The sequence below is a fragment of the Corvus hawaiiensis genome, chromosome 5 (assembly GCF_020740725.1).
Source record: "Corvus hawaiiensis isolate bCorHaw1 chromosome 5, bCorHaw1.pri.cur, whole genome shotgun sequence".
In the NCBI taxonomy this organism is placed as follows: domain Eukaryota; kingdom Metazoa; phylum Chordata; class Aves; order Passeriformes; family Corvidae; genus Corvus; species Corvus hawaiiensis.
The window spans coordinates 23744429-23763475 of record NC_063217.1 but is presented as its reverse complement, the minus strand read 5'-3'; the positions used below and the strand labels follow the sequence as shown (position 1 = coordinate 23763475).

The 19047-nt window shown below is 38.4% G+C and overlaps 1 protein-coding gene across 2 annotated transcripts in view; it reads right to left on the bottom strand.

The window, feature by feature from the left end:
* The window catches only part of FAM114A1 (family with sequence similarity 114 member A1), a 32667-nt gene that overhangs the window by 13511 nt on the left and 109 nt on the right, over nt 1-19047 (bottom strand). For both annotated transcript variants that reach the window (XM_048304444.1, XM_048304445.1), the window contains exons 2-7: nt 16289-16638; nt 14882-14969; nt 5431-5544; nt 5163-5269; nt 2947-3081; nt 1026-1178 (exon numbers count right to left, since the gene is read on the bottom strand). In XM_048304444.1, the coding sequence (XP_048160401.1) occupies nt 1026-1178; nt 2947-3081; nt 5163-5269; nt 5431-5544; nt 14882-14969; nt 16289-16630 (939 nt within the window). In that variant the 5' untranslated portion in view covers nt 16631-16638. The remainder of the gene's footprint in view (nt 1-1025; nt 1179-2946; nt 3082-5162; nt 5270-5430; nt 5545-14881; nt 14970-16288; nt 16639-19047) is intronic.

The following is a 19047-nucleotide window of genomic DNA, read 5'->3' as shown; positions in this document are numbered from 1 at the left end:
CTGTTATTCATATAAGCTTCTTTTATTTTTGAGAGCAACTAAAATATTTTAAAATATAAGTTGGTTATATTTTCACGGAATCACTGCGTTGGAAGAGACCTTCAAGATCACCAAGTCCAACCCATGCTCTAACACCACCTCAACTAAACCATGGCACAGAGTGCCACATCCAATCTTTTTTTGAACACCCCCAGGGATAGTGACACCCCCACCTCCCTGGGCAGATGATTCCGAAACTTTATCACTCTCTCAGTAAAAAACCTCTTCCTAACATCCAACCTATTTTATTAAGAAGTACCCCGCAGGGCAAAGAATGCTAATTACAAAAAGAAAAACAAAAAAGAAAACTTGTTTTTAAGAAATTTATTTAGAAAACTGTTTCAGTACAAAAAATCACTGCTAGGAATCTACAAAATTCTATTAGTCTACTGTCAGAGATCTACTGATGTACTAGCAGAATAAATAAACTGAGAGTTGAAATTAAAATATATTTTTATCAGATAGGCCTTATTAACATCACCATCTTCAGAGAGACATTTGTATACTTCCAGTAATAGTATCTTGGTGTATTTTTATGTAACTTTAAAAACTAACACAATAAGAAGTGAACAAGTAATAATCTGGAACTAATTTTAATTCATCAGCCTCCACATGTAGTAGGTCTGGAATTCCTGAACGTAAGTATTTGTACCTGATACAAAACCAAAAAGATTTCGACCTCTTTGCAAATTCTGCAAGGAATTTGCAAGACATCTGCATAGTGTCACAATCTGAAAAATACACACTACATATGATCCTAACAAAAATATCTGTCAGTTATGAACTTTGTTTTGAGTTGATCTTGTAGTTAAATTTTAGGTGTATTGAGTTCCTAAAACCCAGGACAGGCCCATAGGATCAATTCAGCTTTCTCTGAACTTGATGGAAAACTTACTGTTCATTCTACATGTGTCTGCAGAATAAAATTAATGTAAAGATAATTTTTTTTACCAACCATATTGATTTAAGCTGTCTGCATACTGTACCTGAGCTTCACTTTCATTTGACAGGATTTCCAGAGCTTCGAGATGAGACAAACCTTGGAACTCATCAAAAAGTAGTCCATAATGTGCTGTTCTTTCAACTGTAACTTGCTGGGCCCGCCTCTGTTTCTCTTTTTCTTTAGCTTCTCGCAACAGCTGTACAAATATACATCATTCCATGTTTTATTGATAGTGCTGGAAGTGTGACAGATTTTATTACCATCTGCTTCAGTGTGTCTAGAAGTAGTAGTAAAATTTGGGACTATATCACACCTGCAGAGCTAAAATTTTAGAGATGAAATAGCTAACTTCTTTTTTGATAACTTTCTCTGATAAAATATTTATATAGTATTCTAAGCAGGGTTTTCCCAATGGTAATTGCTAACCAACTTTCTTTAAAAAACAATGAACAAAAAAAATCTTGCTTATATTTTCAAAAGCAATGTCAACTACAGATACCATATAATAAATTTCACCACCAATTATAATGAAAGAAAAAGGACTATTTAATGTGCAGCCTTAAAGAGCCATGCAATCCATTCTACAGACCACAAAATGGGAAGACTATAATTTTCAGGACCTACCCACCAACTTGCATAAATAATGCACCTACATAAATATTTCCTATAGAATATTCTTAGCAAATACTAAAGTCAGTTTTATGTGACAGCAGGACTGACAAAAGAGATTAATGACTTATACCAAAGGTGGGGCAGACCTACCCTCTATATACTTAGGTATATTTTGGAGTGCTTTTAATACACTTCTAGCAGTGTATAAAAAAGAATAGTGTATCCAACAGGATCTTCTACTTCTTCCTTCTATTCCCAGGATGAAACGGCCTCTCATGAATTTGTTACAGCAAAGGTGGTAAATACATCTGAACTGCATGTTAGGTCACATATAAGTGTCTGAATGCAGGTGAACTCCCACCACTTACGTTATTCCATCATTCAAAATTTCTACACTATTGTCTTCAGTGATTCATTTGTTACAAAAGACTTTAAATGATACATTTTCCCTCTGAAGTCTCCTTCTTCAAAAGTTAACTCACTAAGTTTTATGAACAAATCACTGGAAAGTGATAGTGCAACCCATGAGAACTGATTTATGTTGTATTCTGCCTCAGATTCTACATGCAAATTCATGCATGCTGTTAAAGGAGACATTCTCAAAAGCTCATCTTAACCCTGTGGGCCTTAACAAGAGTTAATTGCTTTTGATCTGCTGTAACAGTATAAGTCTGTTAACTCCTACAATGATGAACACTAAAGATGAAACATCTCATTAAAAGAAAAGTACCTCACTCTTCTCTACAAGGAAGTAAACATGCAGTAAACTTAGTTTCTTTTCAACATCTGTTGTTTTCCACAGCCTCCCTCCTCTCAGTGTTTGGAGAAATAAAAACATTTTGTACTTAAAGCACTTTCACTTCTGTTTTTATCACTTCTCTGAGCTTTAAAACATATGAGTCACAACTGTGTAAGGTTACCATTAAGTTAGACGGACATTGAGATACAATTTTTTACAGGCTTAGCTCCTAATGACATATATGTCATATTCCAGTATTACTGATTTCCAAGGAAAAGAGTATAGTAATGTTTATGCTGGAAGATATCTATCTACAGCTGTTACCAAAACATCAATAATTTGATTCTGCCTCCAGAGTGTAATGATTTATTACCACATATACTATCTTATTTAAATAAGCTATTGCATATGTGATTATGCAGAAAAGATGATTTTACATTATCTTTTGTGGTTCTGTGAAGAAAAATAAAGTAGAGCAAATATAAAGCATAATATTTATTTCCCCAAGCCCAACCAGTACCTACTGCAACAAAGGCCTCCCCCTGAGGCACGTGAAATTCTGGAAAAATAATCTGAAATTGCATTGACAGAGCAGTATTTAAATAAATCCAACCTGAGATAGTGAGACTGTTCTTGCCATCAGTGTTTTGGTTCTCTTAAATCCAGGATCACTTTCTGCAAGGACGTTCATGGTTGTCTTCCCAATAAATTCCAAAGCATCTAAGCCTCCAGATAACACACTTTTCCCCTGTATAAAATAATGCAATATGGTTATTTTCTTCCCAGTTTAGGCTAATACAAACTGTAAAGAGGAGTGCTTTTATAGACACCATCTTTGAGCATTCAGGTCCCTAAATTTCCTATACTTTAACTAACAATAGGATTCATGCATTTACTTTGTTCTGAATACATTTTCCAAAAGAAAAAAAAAAGAGCTATACAAATATTTCCATTTAATTAAATGACTTACATGGGATGAAATGTAACAATTGTTGTAATTTAATTAAAAAAATAAAAAAATCATAGAAGGGCTGGAGTACATCTCCTGTGAAGACAGAAAATCAGTGCTGTTCCCTGAGGAGACCTTCCAGCAGCCTTCTAGTACCTAAATGGGGCCTATAGGAAGGCTTGAGAGGGACGTTTTGCAAGGGCAAGCAGTGTTAGGACAAAAGGAAAAGGCTTTAAGTTGAAAGAGGATAGATTTAGATTGGGTATCAGGAAGAAATTCTTCACTATAAGGATGCTGAAAGCACTGGAACAGGCTGCCCAGAAAGGTGGTGGATCCCTCACCCCTGGAAGTATTAAAGGCCAGGCTGGATCAGGCTTTGAGCAACCTGGTTCAGTGGAAGGTGTCCATGTCCAAGGCAGGGGCATTGGAACTAGATGATCTTTAAGTTCCCTTCCAATCCTAACTATTCTGTGGCTCTATCATTCTATGAATACCACTTTAATTTCATCTGATGGCATCTGGTTTGTAGGAACATGTTTTAGACATGAAAAATGTGGAGTCAAGTCCATCATGAACAGAAGACTCCGCCTCACCTGATTTTTAAAATTTCAACACTTGTGATGACTCTGGAACTGTCTATTTAAATACACGTTTCTCCTGTGTCTTCATATCTTTTACGTACATTGAAGAAGAATTTTCACTGGCTAAAGATTTCCATTTCAATCTGGATTACGTGTGTGTCAGATACTCAAATGCTGATGTAACCTGATATATAATGGAAAACCCTACCAAAGTCTCAAATGGGATTATAGGTGACTTACTGAGACCTTAAGTGATTCTTTTTGTACCACATTGATCACTACGGCATAGTAGCATCTCCAGGGTGCCTACAACCACATTTCTCTTACAACATGCTCAAGTAATCTTACTGGTTGCCAGCTCTCACAAGTCGTATGATGCTCCAGGTTCTGTAGAAACAGTCTTAGGAATAATCTGCAGGAATCTCCTTCTGCTCCCCAAACCTTTGATATTAGATTGATGAGGCAGTCAGAGTGAACTGGATATACAATAAAAAAGAACTGCCACTTCATAAAACTTGCTCAGTGGGGAGTTAATCTTACATGCTTTTACAGCCAATGTTTAAAGTCTCTTTTAATTTCAAGTGAAACACCATACTGAAAAGTGTAAAAAATGCTGGGGAAGATGGTGACACAAAAATTGATTTGGAAACGGTATGGTACAGGATTTTGCAAAAGCTGAAATCCAAAAAAAGAGAAAAGGATGAAGTTCAACACACAAAATATAAGGACAGTGTAATAGGAAAGAACTGTGAACAAAAGATTTTGCCTCTGTGAGTTTTCAAACAGGCCCCCTTCTGGGAAGATTAACACAAAATGAGAGACTAGACAGAGGGGTGAAGGTAAAGGCCAGGAACTAAAAATAGAGAGCTTAGTAAAAGCCTTAAAATAAGCAAATGGAGTATTTTCTTATTTTCTCTGCCTTCAAAAATGGTAACAAATCCTATCACACTTTCTCTGGACTGACATATGTGTAAAAATAAAAAATCAGACAATGCTACAATTATAAAAAAGATTTTCCAAGAATTTCCAAAATTCTACATAGTTTAGGAGAAGACCACATTTTTTTCACTGAAACTGGTGACAATGTAGTAACTGAGTTAGTTCTGTTTGACTTTTTTTTTTTTTTTTAATTTGACAATTTATTTAAAAGTTATTTTGTCATGGAAAAGACTCTAAACAGACCTACAAAAGAACTGTTTCTACAAAGAATTGTAACTTAAAAGATGTGACCTACAGTGAAGTTGAACCTAAAAATAATGAAAAATAACTAGACCAGAGAGACCAGCTAAAATGACTCACTGTGTTTTGTACAGCATTAGTGATAGCTGACAGCATGCCACGAGATCCAGATGAAGGGGAAGAAGGAATACTCTCAGAAGAGCTTTGGTCTAGAGAATCCTCTGCTTCTAACAAAAGAAAAAAAGCAGGTTACAGTATAATTTCAACTCTGCAAGTCACAAATTACAGTAAAACGGTTTCTGTGACCAAAATCTTAAAATTTTGTAAATCAAACTAATTTGGCAGTGTCAAAGAGTTCTGTCCACAATTTCAGTGGACTTGAACTTACGAGTAACTGGTGTTTCAGCTGCAGGAGGCTCTGCTGTTTCCAAAGATGCTGAACTTCCACTATGAATTCTTAGGGTAGTTCCTGCTTTTTCCTTTACTGCTGTTATCCCATGACCTGTAGCAGAGGCATATTTTAGACTATATGATTTGAAAACTTATTACTAACAGTGCGTAGTATTCTTATACTTAATGAATTATGACAAACAAAATATCTACTAAACTTACCTCAATTGCTTAATTTGTCTAGGTTAACAATTCACTTCTTCTAGTATATTTATATTAACTGAATAGAAATGATAAAGCTGGACTATAACACAAATTATGCTGGATTTGAAAAATAAAAGTTATTTCAGTGGCACACATAAGTTTACTTCCCTGCTTTTCAAAATGCTAAATATTCTATTGCAATCAGTTTAAATGGAAACTGGCAGTCCTCGTAAGGCCATAGAGTTGGACCTCACATAATTTTCAGAACTTTAGAACAATTAACCCGAAGTTAATGGATTTTGTGTGACTGCAGGACGGAGGTAAGGAATTTGTTCTTCAGTCTTCTGCATAGGTGCTATGTTTTTAGGAATACTGACTCAGGTCCTCAAAGTTATTTCAGGATTTAAGCTCCTTAGTTGCTCATTTGAAGTAAGATTCTGAAGTGTCTCTCCTCAAAGCTACTATTTAAACATACTTTGTAAAGTCTGCTGATGTCAATTGACACAGGCAGAACTATTGCTCCAGTGGTAGCTGATCTCCTAGAGAGATTTTACCACCTCTACCTGATTCATACGCAGTGACTCCCTAGCCCTCTATTAAAGTGGTCTAGTTTAAAATAAAGTATAAATGTTGCTACCATTTTTATCTGAATATTTTTGACAGAACAGGATTGCCTTGCTGGTTTTCTACTCAGAGTTTATTTACACTAGCAAATCACAGGGACTGGTAATATCCTGCTATAGGATAGGGTAGACTGACTGACAGTCAGCAAGGCAAAGCAACGTCTTCCTAATCTGCATCAACTGTAGTTGAAAAATGCTGCCCTTAAAGAAGACTACTCTAAAATTGTCTGCCTATTTTACTACTGGATATGTGCACAAGTATGTCCACGATATACTTCTCTCATTACAAGCAATCCAGCTAGTAATCTTCCTTAGCTGGAAGGTTCTGCCTGTCAGCTGAGGTGCAACAGGTTAACAACAAACCAGGTGAGCAATATTTCTTTCCAACACAAAATTAAATAGCTTCAGTGACAGGATTTGATTTTTATCTTGTACAGTACACTGTTAGTGCATCTTGCATGAAACCAATCACTTCTAGCAGCAGGACAATCCAGAGTGCTTCATCTATCTGCCTAACTACTTATGAGAAATGTTAATGACAATTTCATACTTCTTTGGTTAAACTGAACTGTAAATAGATGAATTATTTCAGAAAAGGCATTAATACAGATGGTCAGGCAGATATCTAAACATCTAAGGCACAAAATTAGACATAATGATTCATTAAGTGTTGTCCACACTATCCCACAACTGTGTGCATTCTATTAGAGTAGTTCAAAGCACCTTTTTTGAGTTACATTAACTACAGCAAAATAGCCTATCACTTGCCAGTGCCCTGCAGCATTCTGAATAAACATATACATATATGTGTGTGTGTGTAATCATACAAAAATGCTTTTGAATATCTGATTAAAGAAAGATGCAGCAAATATATTTGAAATGGAGTAGGAAAAAGGAAAGCTTAGATTTATGATTCTGTGATTTGCAGATGGAGCACACATCAGGTGCTCTGTGACTTCAGTAATAAATATATTCTAGAAAATATATGTGAAGCAGCACTACTGAAAGATCACATACAAGAAAACTGGAGTATCTGGAGGTAAACACAAAGAACAGACATCTCCTAAGGAATAGACCTGCAGAAAGAGGGAATTTCATAAGCTGCACAAGGTCCTAATGCTTTACACTGAAACAGCCTAGGCAGATAAATGCTAAAGAAAATATGTCTAAAGAAAATATGACCTTTATCTCTTTTATCTTGTGTCTTACAAAAAACAGTAGTGTGTTCAACTGTGTGGGTCATACCAGGTAATGCACCACAATGTTTAAGTCATTGTTGAACAATTTCTTGATGTTTGCAAAGTCTGTTCCAATGCAGATACTGAAGAGCAGCATCCTCCATGGTCTAATCCGATCTCCCACATATTTTAATGAGCTCAATGAAAATATTAGTGTGGATAGATTCTGGAGTCATTTATTTAACCCCAAATTCCTGGGGCTCACTTAAACCACTATTACTTGTGCTTCTAAATGAATATAATAGATACTGCATGTCACATTCCTTTCCATTTCTTCCGCCCACAACTTTTTAAATGAGCAAGAGTTTTATTCTTTCCATTGACTTAATTGACTTGACAACAAAAAATACTATGGTCTTCTAGTCATATAAAAAGTCCTATAAATATTGAGCAAAAATTTCAGTTGTCTGCAAAAGTTACACATCTTCAGATTAATTTCCCACTTTTTTTTCTGGGATTTTTTTATAGCCTTGAATTGGTTCTTGTCATTTTGCAGACAAGCTAATACATTTATGAAGAGAAAGTACACAGTTGCTGTATTGGTATTTACTGACTTACAAAAGGTAGCATTTTCAGGGCTGTGGTTACATGCACTAGAATAATAAGAAAATACTCCAGGTCAGCTAGGGCTGGCTTTGCTGAACTAAGCTATATGGCATGTATGTTTGACTGCAGCAGCAAAACCACTTGAGATCAGAAGACTACAACTGAAGCAACCATTAGATAGGCATATGTACACAAACACGGCAGAAATGCATGTTGCCTTGGAAATGAAAATGACTATTTGTAATTTCAAAAGACACAGAAATAAAAGAGGTCATGGGAGAAAAGGCTCCAATTTAAAGATACACTCATTTTGTAACACTGGGTATGGTAATGCAACTGAACTGACACCTCTGACATCTCCATTTACTCTTCTGTAACAGCAGACTGAAGAGCTATGCAATGGGTATGGTTCACTGTGAGCTTTTGGAAGAAAGCATTGCTCTGTTGTTGCTTTTGTTTCTCTACCTCCATGATTCCTTGCCTTTCTATTGGCTGGCAATTTCCACTGAGTATTATTGTTCATGTTCCTAGCTGGGATCTTTCATTTGAAAAGGAAGGTTTTGCAAACAATGCCTAACAACATGACCTGCCTTTTGGTTTGCCTGATCTGGCAAAGGCCAGATTACAGCACTCACAAATGCTGTAAATAGATTCCACTTCACTGTAGGCTGTCTTATCCTCCACCTCCCAGCTTAGTAGCTCTAGATTCCCTGCAGAAGAGGCAAACAGACACCTCTGGAGGGCAGTTCGCTATGTCTGAAACCTAAACCACTCTATATAGGAATCACTGAACCCTTGTCCATCTCACTGGCAATTGGACTCCCTGCTTCAGTAGTACAGATGGGGAGGAGTTTGGGATTTTGTCCCTGGCTACCACACAGCCTTTGTAACCTGTGTCCTACCATGGGGGCACTTCTAATGAACAACCAATCAAAATTTAGTCTAGTAACATGAGTGAATCTTCATCTGGCTCAAGCTAAAGATGAAGACTGATGCCTTAAATGAACTTCTTTCACCAGCTGAGAAACTGAGGAACCTGAAACTGGCTGAAAGAGAATCACTCCACTACATGAAGTATAGAGATGTGGAAAATCCAGCTGTGCTCTGGTTTTGTACACTAAGAAGTAGGACCCCACTGTGCTCCCTTTTACGCTTTCCTATTGGTACTCCATTCACTTCAAGCCTTTACAAAGTTTCTCTTCCTTGCAGCTAAAACAAAAAACCCCAGGCTAGATTCTGATAATATCTATGCTATCTAGTCCGCAAATCAGGAATCACTCCGATTAAGCTAGTAAATGAGACTAGATTAAGATCTCATTGCAAGCATAAAAGGTTTCAATAATAGCAATAGGCATAAAGGCTGTTATACCATTTTATTAGCTCTCAGTGTCTTCTAGACTAAAAGCCAATGTTAAAAGATATAAAGCAAAACGGACTGCTGACCCTAAATGCACGCTCACATTTCCTCCTTAAAAAGGAAGAACTGTAAAAAAGGTCTTTGTGTAAACAACAAAGTGTTATTTACAAAACAGTTGTGACCACCGTGTGATGTCAAGCCAAAGCAGTTTTCCCTTCATCAGCTGAATTTGTGAAATAAAAAAAGTCTTCTGAAGAGATTAACTATCCTTTTTATGATCACATAAAGTACAAGCATAACACCCAGCCTTCCTTTTTTAATATTGTACTTTATTTTGCAACAGGGGAATAGTAGCTATAGAGAATAGAAGAGACATTTGCAATGTTTGAATACTTTAATTTCACATTATCTGCAGCATTTGCATTTCTGTTCCACACAGAAGTCAACTTAAGCTATGCAATGCTGATTATTACACATACCCATGTGTAATGAGATCCAAGCTCATGAACACAGTGACACCTAAAGTGACATTTCGTTCTGTCATAGTGAGTGACAAAAAGTGCTTTTCATACCAGGGAGAACTATTGGTGTCTGATATTTTCATGTGCCATTCTGATAGCTGAGGAAATAGATGAGAATATACCCAAGAACAAAATAATCAAGATAGTAGAATATTAATTACGAACAATGCATTACACAGCCTTATAGTATGAATTTCAGGGATCATGTGAATCAAACAACTGGGTCATTTTTTTCATTACTTTTACTGTGTAAAGATATTGACAAGTGCTAGCAACGGCCCTAAAGGTAAAACACCTTAAACTTACATGGAGTGAAGCACTTGTATACAGTATGATAGAGAACAGACTTCGTTTGGAAATACAGCTCATTGAGCACCATAACTTCAGCACCTTCTGAATGCCATACCTCATTGAAAACACCACAGCATATGGAAGGAAAGGCTTACAGAAGGTAGTCACTTTCATTAAGCTAGTAGATAGATTAGTTGGAAGAAAAACTGAAGAGCCAAGCTTTCAAGCATAGAAGCTGTTTTAAAAATGCAAGTCACAAGCCACCAGTACAAACTGAAAATGTACTTTGCCTCACATAAGCCCTGGAGATAAAGAGTTTGCTGTTACAGCTAAGCTAGCCTAATGGCTTCTTGGTGCAGTTATGGGAGGTTCTACTCCTTCCCATGTTCTATACTTGTCCCTTCTGCTGGCCCTGACTGGTCTCAAAGAGTCGGTTCAAGGAACTGAAGAGGCAGAAAATGGATTTTTCCTTCCTCTAGATTTATTTTTATGTCAATTTAGCCTCCTGAACTGGATTAGAGGGAGCTCAGAGGAACATGAGTGCTGGTACAGGGAGAAGGAAGAAATATGCAAGGTGTGGGACTACACATTTCAGTGGCTACCCACCATTAATTGATTTAGCTGCAATAGCACCCTCTCTAGGAGGATAGCTTTATCAATACTGTTACTAAAGGACTGGATTGTGTAATGGCTGATTTGCTAAAAAGCACAATTGAAAAGAAAGAGACATGGATTAGGTTTCAGACATAGAACGTACTTCTCCCATCTCATCATTCCAGCAACTATTTCAGTGGTTCTGCTCCACTGTCGTTCCACAAGGAGGAACCAAATTTCTTGCACCTTTTAAAAACAAAAGATATCTCTTCACCTCATTGATGAAGCTGATTCAATAGTTTGCTTAGTGTGACATCTAGTGTCAAGACCCCAAACATGGTTCAGGCAGTGACTGAAACTAATCCAAAGGCATTACAGATTCTGTTGTGTAGAGGAGTATCACATTTGTCTTGTCATGGGGACCTCAATCCAAATAATGTCAAAATCAGTTCAAAGACAACAGACATTTTCTTTGGAATAAAAAACTACCACCAAACCAATCCCTGGCTGTACGTGCAGAGTTACTTAAAAGGGGATGAGATACAAATTATATGGAAACTGTGTTATTATTGGGAATGAAAATCAGCTGTGCTAAACAAATTATAGCCATGCACTAAAAATGCTCATGGTAGACTTTCCATGGCTGGAGGTTTTCAAGATGCGACTAGACAACATGCAAGAGAATCTCATCTAGATGCATAAAACCTTTCCCACAAAACCCTCAACTAGATGACTCTTCAAGGTACCGTCCAACCTGGGCTGTTCCATGACGCTATTTGTTAAAAGCAGAACGTATTTGGTTAAGCTTTTAAAATGTTATTTAGTCCACCTCAAACTGTTTCTGCTATTTTCACAAAGTACAATTTTGAAGAAAAATATAAGGAATAGTAAATATTTGTCATATTTCGCCAGACAAGCAGCTACGTTGTACAAATATGATGACAGAGCAACAGAAAAATACAGACCAAAGGTGTTGCTGCTAAGTCTTTCCTCCAAGAAAGCAGTTTTACTTACAGCATTTGCTACACTGAAGGAATAGCAACTTTACAATGGACTGGACCACAGCAAAACTATTTTCTAGTGTGGAATAAGAGATGAAGTGTTGGTTGAACTGCTCAGATATTAAATGGAACAACTTGAAGTGGAATAATAAATATTTAATAATAAGAAGAAAGCTTATAGAAATTCCCAATAGCTTTAATTTTTTTCCATATATCTCCCTAGGAATTATCATACTGAAGCAGATATGTGGTCTACACAGTACCATATGCTGTCCATGACACCGAGAGACAGTAAATATTTCACAGGATCAAGCACGAGTTTTCATAATAAACAACTAGGAAATAAGCCCACTATATCAGGAATATAAAATATTACCTGGTACATTGATTTCCTGGAACAAATCTAAGATTATCTATGTGGTCTTCCAAGTTACCTTGGGTTCAGAAAATATGGAAGAATGAACATTTAAATTCTGGTCAATTCAAAGTTTATTTTGTTTAAAAAATTCGTGAAGTTAGATTCAAAATTATTAGGCAGTAACATGGAAACTCAACCTACCCTGATCCCAGGGTCAGGAAGTCTGTCTATGCTGCAGGTTCCAGGAAATAGGAAAACAGGGGCAACTGCTGCTTTACATACATCTGGTTTTAGGTGCTTTCCTAGTTGTTCTTGGTCACTGCCAGAACCTAAATAGTAGATGGGTCTTCAGTGTGAAACAGTGCAACCATTCTGGTGTTGAATTAAAATTATTTTAAAATTCTGTTTTTCATTTTTTTGCATGTGGAAGCTCCTTTTCCAAGCCAACTTGTCTAGTTCCAACTGTGCTCATTTTTAGACAATAATAATCCTAAAGATAAATTTTCATGGTGATGATATGCCTATTCAAAATAGACATCACACGACCTTATCAAGTCAAGCTGCCTACACAACAAACTCATTTACATACTTACACGCTGTGAAGGTAGTTATGATGCTGATACAGTCAGATGGTATGCTAAGAAGCCAGTATCAATTACACATCAATTTTTAATGTATATGAACCAAGATGCTATAAGGGCTCTAAAAAAAGGACATCACATCATTAAAAAGTCCATGGAAATCCACAGAGCTACAATGCTGGGAGCAGGTTTTATAGACAAAAGCAATGAACAGCTGTAAAAAGATAAGTCTTGTTTACTTATTAGAAAATAAGAAGGGCTACAACACACATTCTTGTTTGTCTCCTAAACTTTTTCCAACGGCATTCCTCATTTTCACGTAAGCTCATGTCAATAGGGCAAGGAAATACCTATGGCCATACTGTCCCACAGAAAATATATACATCTGGGGACACTAAACTGGTTGCTCAGAGAGGCTAAGACCTTTGTAACATTTAGGTAACAAACAATCTTATTACTCACAAACAGCTAATGGCTATTGTATAGAATGCTATTTATTACAAAAGCTAAACAGAATGTAAATATGGTTATCTCACAGGCAAAAACTGAATGGCCTGAGAGAGGTCTGTTCCAAGCAATCCACTGTTGCAACCATAAAAATGAACTGCAAAATCCAGTAGCATTACAATTCCAAATGATCAACAGCTGGTTATAACACAAAACCAAACTCTTTTCAGAATGCTGATGTTATGATAATTTGATAATGAAAGAGACAAAGATCTTTGGAAGTCTGTGAAAGCAGTAGCCTTTATTAGACCTAATGGTGTTGGGAAAAAATCGAGCAAAAGTGTTGACACAGAGATCCTTCTTTCAGAGTCTAAAAGAGAAGCACTAAACTTTGAGGTTAACTACAAGTTGAGAAGACTTGTGCAGCTCCACAGAAGGCTAAGTGCCCTTGCCCATATCAGTTTGTTCTGTGCATTCCCATCTTCTCCCACTTGGTAGCATTTCAATGATCAAATGATGAGCCATATTAGGGACTTTACAACTGATCCAGCTGAAGATCTAGCTCTTACTTCAGCTGCACTTTCCAAAATCAGTCCCATAAACCAGCTCTGCCACCACTACATCAGGGCTACCGTGAGCATAAGAGAAGGAAGAAATACATTGCTGGGGCAAGGCAGGCCTGCTACTTTCAGCAGCAGCCTTCATTTATGTAAATTTAAATGCATCTTTGTAACCCATTCCAAATGTAACTAGAAATGTTAATTGGTTGGACTGCCTGCAAGAAAATGTAGTTATGTACTCTTGACTGTGGATGTTACTGAAAAAAAGAGAGGACAAGAAAAATCCCCTCCTCTGAGAAATAGAGAAAAATAATTTACTGTCCATGGAACAGAGGAGATAAGGAGGAGAATTATTTAGCATTATATGGGATCATAAAACCAGTATCTGTTGAACTCGTTATTTTTAGTAACTAGCAATTAATTTTAATTCCTAGGTTCATCTTTTAAAGGTATTCTGTGGATCCTTTATGAGAACTGATTAGCTAACAGCTTTTTTTGTTACAAAACACTTCTGGTTTGTGAGAAATTATTTCCCACTGGTAACTACATATTTGTATGCTTTGCTTTTTGTCTGTGAGTTTTTGATGAGCAATAATTAAGTTTTATCTAAAGTCTTCACAAGGACATTTTGTACTGACATACTGTTGAAAATGAGAGTATAGGAAGAGGGAGTATAGGGCCCATGCTTCAATATGTTCGTCTGAAATCTAGTGTGACAATTGGACAGTTTCACTGGGCAGCAATGAAAGCTGGAATAATTTACAAGAAGTGAATTCATGTTGTGTAGGCAGGAGTCACGGCATACAAACCACTAACATGCATGAGCACGGATCTGGGTTGCTTTGACTTGAGAAACCGTAAGTCTATGGCTGATAGAAATTGTATTGGATTATGGATCCTTTCTGTGAAGAAGCCACAATCAGGTAATTCATTAACTTTACGAGCAAGCCTAGCATCTTGTCCATAATGAATAATTAGGAAGGTCCATCTTCCTCTTTAAAAAAATCATGCTTCCCAAGTTTATCAGGACAAAACTGTCTACAAATCCTTAATTTGCAACACTAATCTCTCTAATGACACATGAAAATTATAAATTATTTCCATACGCTTTACTGATTGAACACTTACCCACTGTGGCAGAAGCTGATGACAGGAGAGACTTTCCCCAGGTACCCCAAGCTCCCCATCTACTTGCTTTAGATGAGGAGTCGGTATCCTATAAGAACAAAAATGTTACTCCACTGTCTAAAAATCTTGCTCTCAAAAGGCAGGAAGAAACACAAAGAACCCATCAGGCAACAAAGTCTAGCATTTAATAGATGATAAATCAGGTATTATGTGGAGTTCAGACTTCTGTGCATAAGAAAGCAGAACGGGAAGCGTAGTTCACATCACCTGTTCTTGGAAGAGCATTAAACTCCAGAGATGTCTCTACAGACATCCTAATATTTCTTCAGGCACCCAATCCTATAAAGCCATACAAGTCTATTAGGGATAGTATTAGGGAGAGGCAGGAACCTGTCTCATTCCTGGGTTTTACCAGGAGCCAGAGTCGGAAGCTTCTCTTCCAAAGTCTCCTCACATGTGTAATTCAGTAGATGTGTGTCCTAGGTTACAAAGTAAGATGTAACCAATAGTATGTATTCTATGATCATCTTCACAAGCTGTTAAAGCAGGTGGGGCAGTGTTTGTTATCTCCCACCATGACTCATCCCTGATAACTCCCTGCAGGGGGGCTGTCTCTGTTTAATGGGCAATCAAGGCCCCACTGCAGGATTCATAGAATTGCATCAGCCCACTGTGGGATGCTGTGCCCAGGGGGAGCAGCCAAGCATTCCCACCTGGATATAATCCGGGGTTTGGAACAGCCCAAGTAGCCCTTACCTGCTGCATTCCTAGAGGGCAAGAACCACCACTGGACCTTCAAGTGAAGACCAGAGCCTTCTACAGGATCACTGCTTCAACAGGACCACTTCATCTGCACTGCTACCACCACCTTGACTAACAGGGTGTCGGCTTTTATCCTGACTCTGTCAGTGTTCTTGAACTATTGCATTTATTTTAATTTTCCTATTAAATTATAATTCTGATTTGCGATTTCCCATTGGTTTGTTTTCAAATTAGTACAATGTGCACAGGGAACTCCTAACAACTGAGTTTAATAAAAACACAGCCAGAGGATGTGCTGCACACCTTTCACAGTAATGTGTAGTGTTAAGCAGTTAGCAGTATTCCATATTTAAATCATATTAAGAAACTGTTGTCTCAAGAAAGTCTCCAGTAACATATCATCTCTACACAATGCAAGTTTTATTGCAACTAGGCTTCAAAGACCACATTAATATCATACTGGCAAAGCGAAATTAAACTATTCCTAGTTTTCAAAAGCTTGGTGTTGCAATTTAATTTACCCCTATGCAGGTTTTCTGCATAACACCCGAGGTTTTTGTGAAAAACAGTATGTACATTATACAAAAGTCTGTCCTTATAATGCAGGGAGGGGAGGGCTTTTACAGAAAAGAAAGTATTACTTACTGGACTGTTTTGTTCATGCAGTGTTTCTTCCAATTCAGGTTCTGCATCAAGGCTTACAGTTTCAATGCACTCGGTGGGCATGTCTTCAATTGTCTCTTCCCTGGAAGGCAGGCTTTCCACTAGTTTTTCAGTCAAAGGGTTTTCATTAATGAATATGTCTCCTTCCTTTCTATCACTGACATTCTGAGTGACCTGTCCATGTTGATCTTGTGAAGACTCATACAAGATCCCAGCTTCTACAAGGTGTGGTTCTGATTCATGAGGCAATACCTCATTGCTGGGCATTTCCATTACTTCAGGTTTTTCTTCAGATGGGGTGCCATCAGATACGTCTTCAGACATCTTCAGTTCTGAATATAGAAACTAAAGTCTTTTAGGTACCATAAACGTTTGAGTAACTATAAAATACACAGTGTTTACCACATGCTACTGCTAAAAAACAACACAGCCTCGATGTACGACCTCCTAAAGCACGGACCCCTATGGCACATGCATCGTGCTGGCACTGGTATCAGGATAAAACTATAAATACCCTACTCACTCTGCAGGATCCCACTCAAATACGAAGAGCAGCATTTGTTTTCCAAAATACGGTTTGGTGAGGGTAAAAGGATATTCATTTGTCTGGAGAAGTCAAATGTAAGAGTTTCCACATGGTTAATTTCTATATTCACTATGAGGTGTTTATGAAAGACCACTGCAGAACAGAGTAATCTGAGTTGCAACAGCCAAGCAGCTCTTGCTCTCCCTTTCATCACTGTGACATACACAGGTTCCTATAGCCTGCTGACTGATGGAGGGAAGGATAACACTCTGTGACTAAAGCTGTGGTGATATTCATGTGCTTGAGAAGGGGTATAATTTGTGAACATGACAGGCCATGGTCCCTACAGCCATTTCATAGACACAGCCATAGCTCACACTGTTTCTGTATCACTTGTCTCAAAGTCTTGCACTTTGGGGAGTCCAACACTTTTCACCATCTCCCAAAATTCCAGCTGTGTGATTAAACTTCGATTTTGAAGCCAAGGTAAGCTTGTCTGAGGTAGTTATTGATTTTTTTTGGTAAGTTATGAACCAGTTTTCTCTTATTTATTCCATATCTTCCAATGTAATTTTGGAGGTATTTTCCACCATTGTGCAGTCATCAGGCAAAGATAGAGCAAGCTCTGCAGCTGATTAAGGAGTGGCAGTGCCAGAGTCCAAAAGGACCACTGTTCTGTGGTTACTAACACTTATTTGTTGGTAACAACAGTATACTTGGCACTCAGAAGACAATCCTTGACAGAGAGCTTGCAATATGTTGAGCTGCATGGCATAAAAAAAACTTGTAAAGTCCTCTCTGTAGATGCGGCATTTTCATTGACTCTCATATTAATTAAATATGGCTCAAAGGTTTGCACCTGTCAGGAAGAATAGAGGTTCTACGAGAGACTGAAAAACAGGTGAGAAAAACACAAAAAGCGAAATATAACTGGGAGTTAGGTGAAATTTGCCTGAGAAGCATGTATTTAAATGAGTATATTTTATTAAAGTCTATAGAACTGTACACATATATAGCTTTAGCAGCCTGTTTATCTAATGTGAAAGATCACTTGCTTAAACAGTTCCAAGAGTAGCACTTAGGATCAGTGAACAAGAAACATAAATAAATAAGTAAGCAGTTGCTACAACTTGTATTACTTCAGCTTACACTGTACATTAACTATCTTCAGAAAACATGAATTCACAAGTCAGAATTTTTGCATTTGCCAGTTTTCCATTAAAAATACAGCAAATATTATAAAATGCTTTAGTGTAGGGAAGTACTGCTATTGTTTTAACAGTACTCACTATGTGATGGGCAGCATCACCTAAAGAAAGTTTTTGTATTTGTAAACCAAATTCCATCATGAGATACGAGGATCCTCTATCAAAACCTGTAAAAGCTTTACACACATACGTCATAATTTTGTATGGGCATTAGCTCTGACTAAGCTTTTAATGGATCACACAGACGTGTGCACACGGATTTTCGCAGTACTGGGTCATCTCTGGGTACCACTCGGGCCACGGTCCCTGCAGCTGTCTGCGGAACCTTCCTTTCAGGAGCACGGCACGTAACAGCAAATTACCGCGTCTGTCGGAACACACGAGCCGTGCTGCAGCTGGGCTCACTGTCACTCAACCTCTCATCCGTGACACTGTCCTGATCCAAATCAATTCGGACAGCTCTGCCCCAAGGCAATTACTCTGCGGGAAGTTCGTGAGGGAGATGCTGAGGCCAGCCCCGGACCGTTGGCAGAGCAGTGCCCGGTCGGCATCGACCAGCCACACTGAGGGGCCGGCGGTAGCGGCATCTGCCGACCCTCCAACTGAGGAGTTTCATCTCGCCTCGAAAGCAAAGCCCAGCCGCCGCCGGCCGCCTTCGGGCACGAATCGCCGTCCCCAAGCCGGAGGGAGGAATAACTTTCTTGGCGACGGCACCGCGCTCCCCTCTCGCTCGACGCCCGCTGTCGCTCCTCCTCCGCGGGACGCTGCGGGCACGGCAAGAGCAGGCGAACCTACCCTGGCGCCCGCCGCCGGCGGCTCCCCCTGCCCCGCTGCCCCCTGCCACAGGCAGGGCAGGAGCAGCCGGGGCGCCGCTCCTCTAAGCCCGCAGCGGCCACAACTTCCCCCTTCTCTTTTTTTCCCCCTTTTCGAAATTCCTCTCTGGGACAGAGCTGTGTAGCGCAGCCCGTGTCAAAAGCGGCAGAAAAAGCAGAAATCGCCGTGTTTCT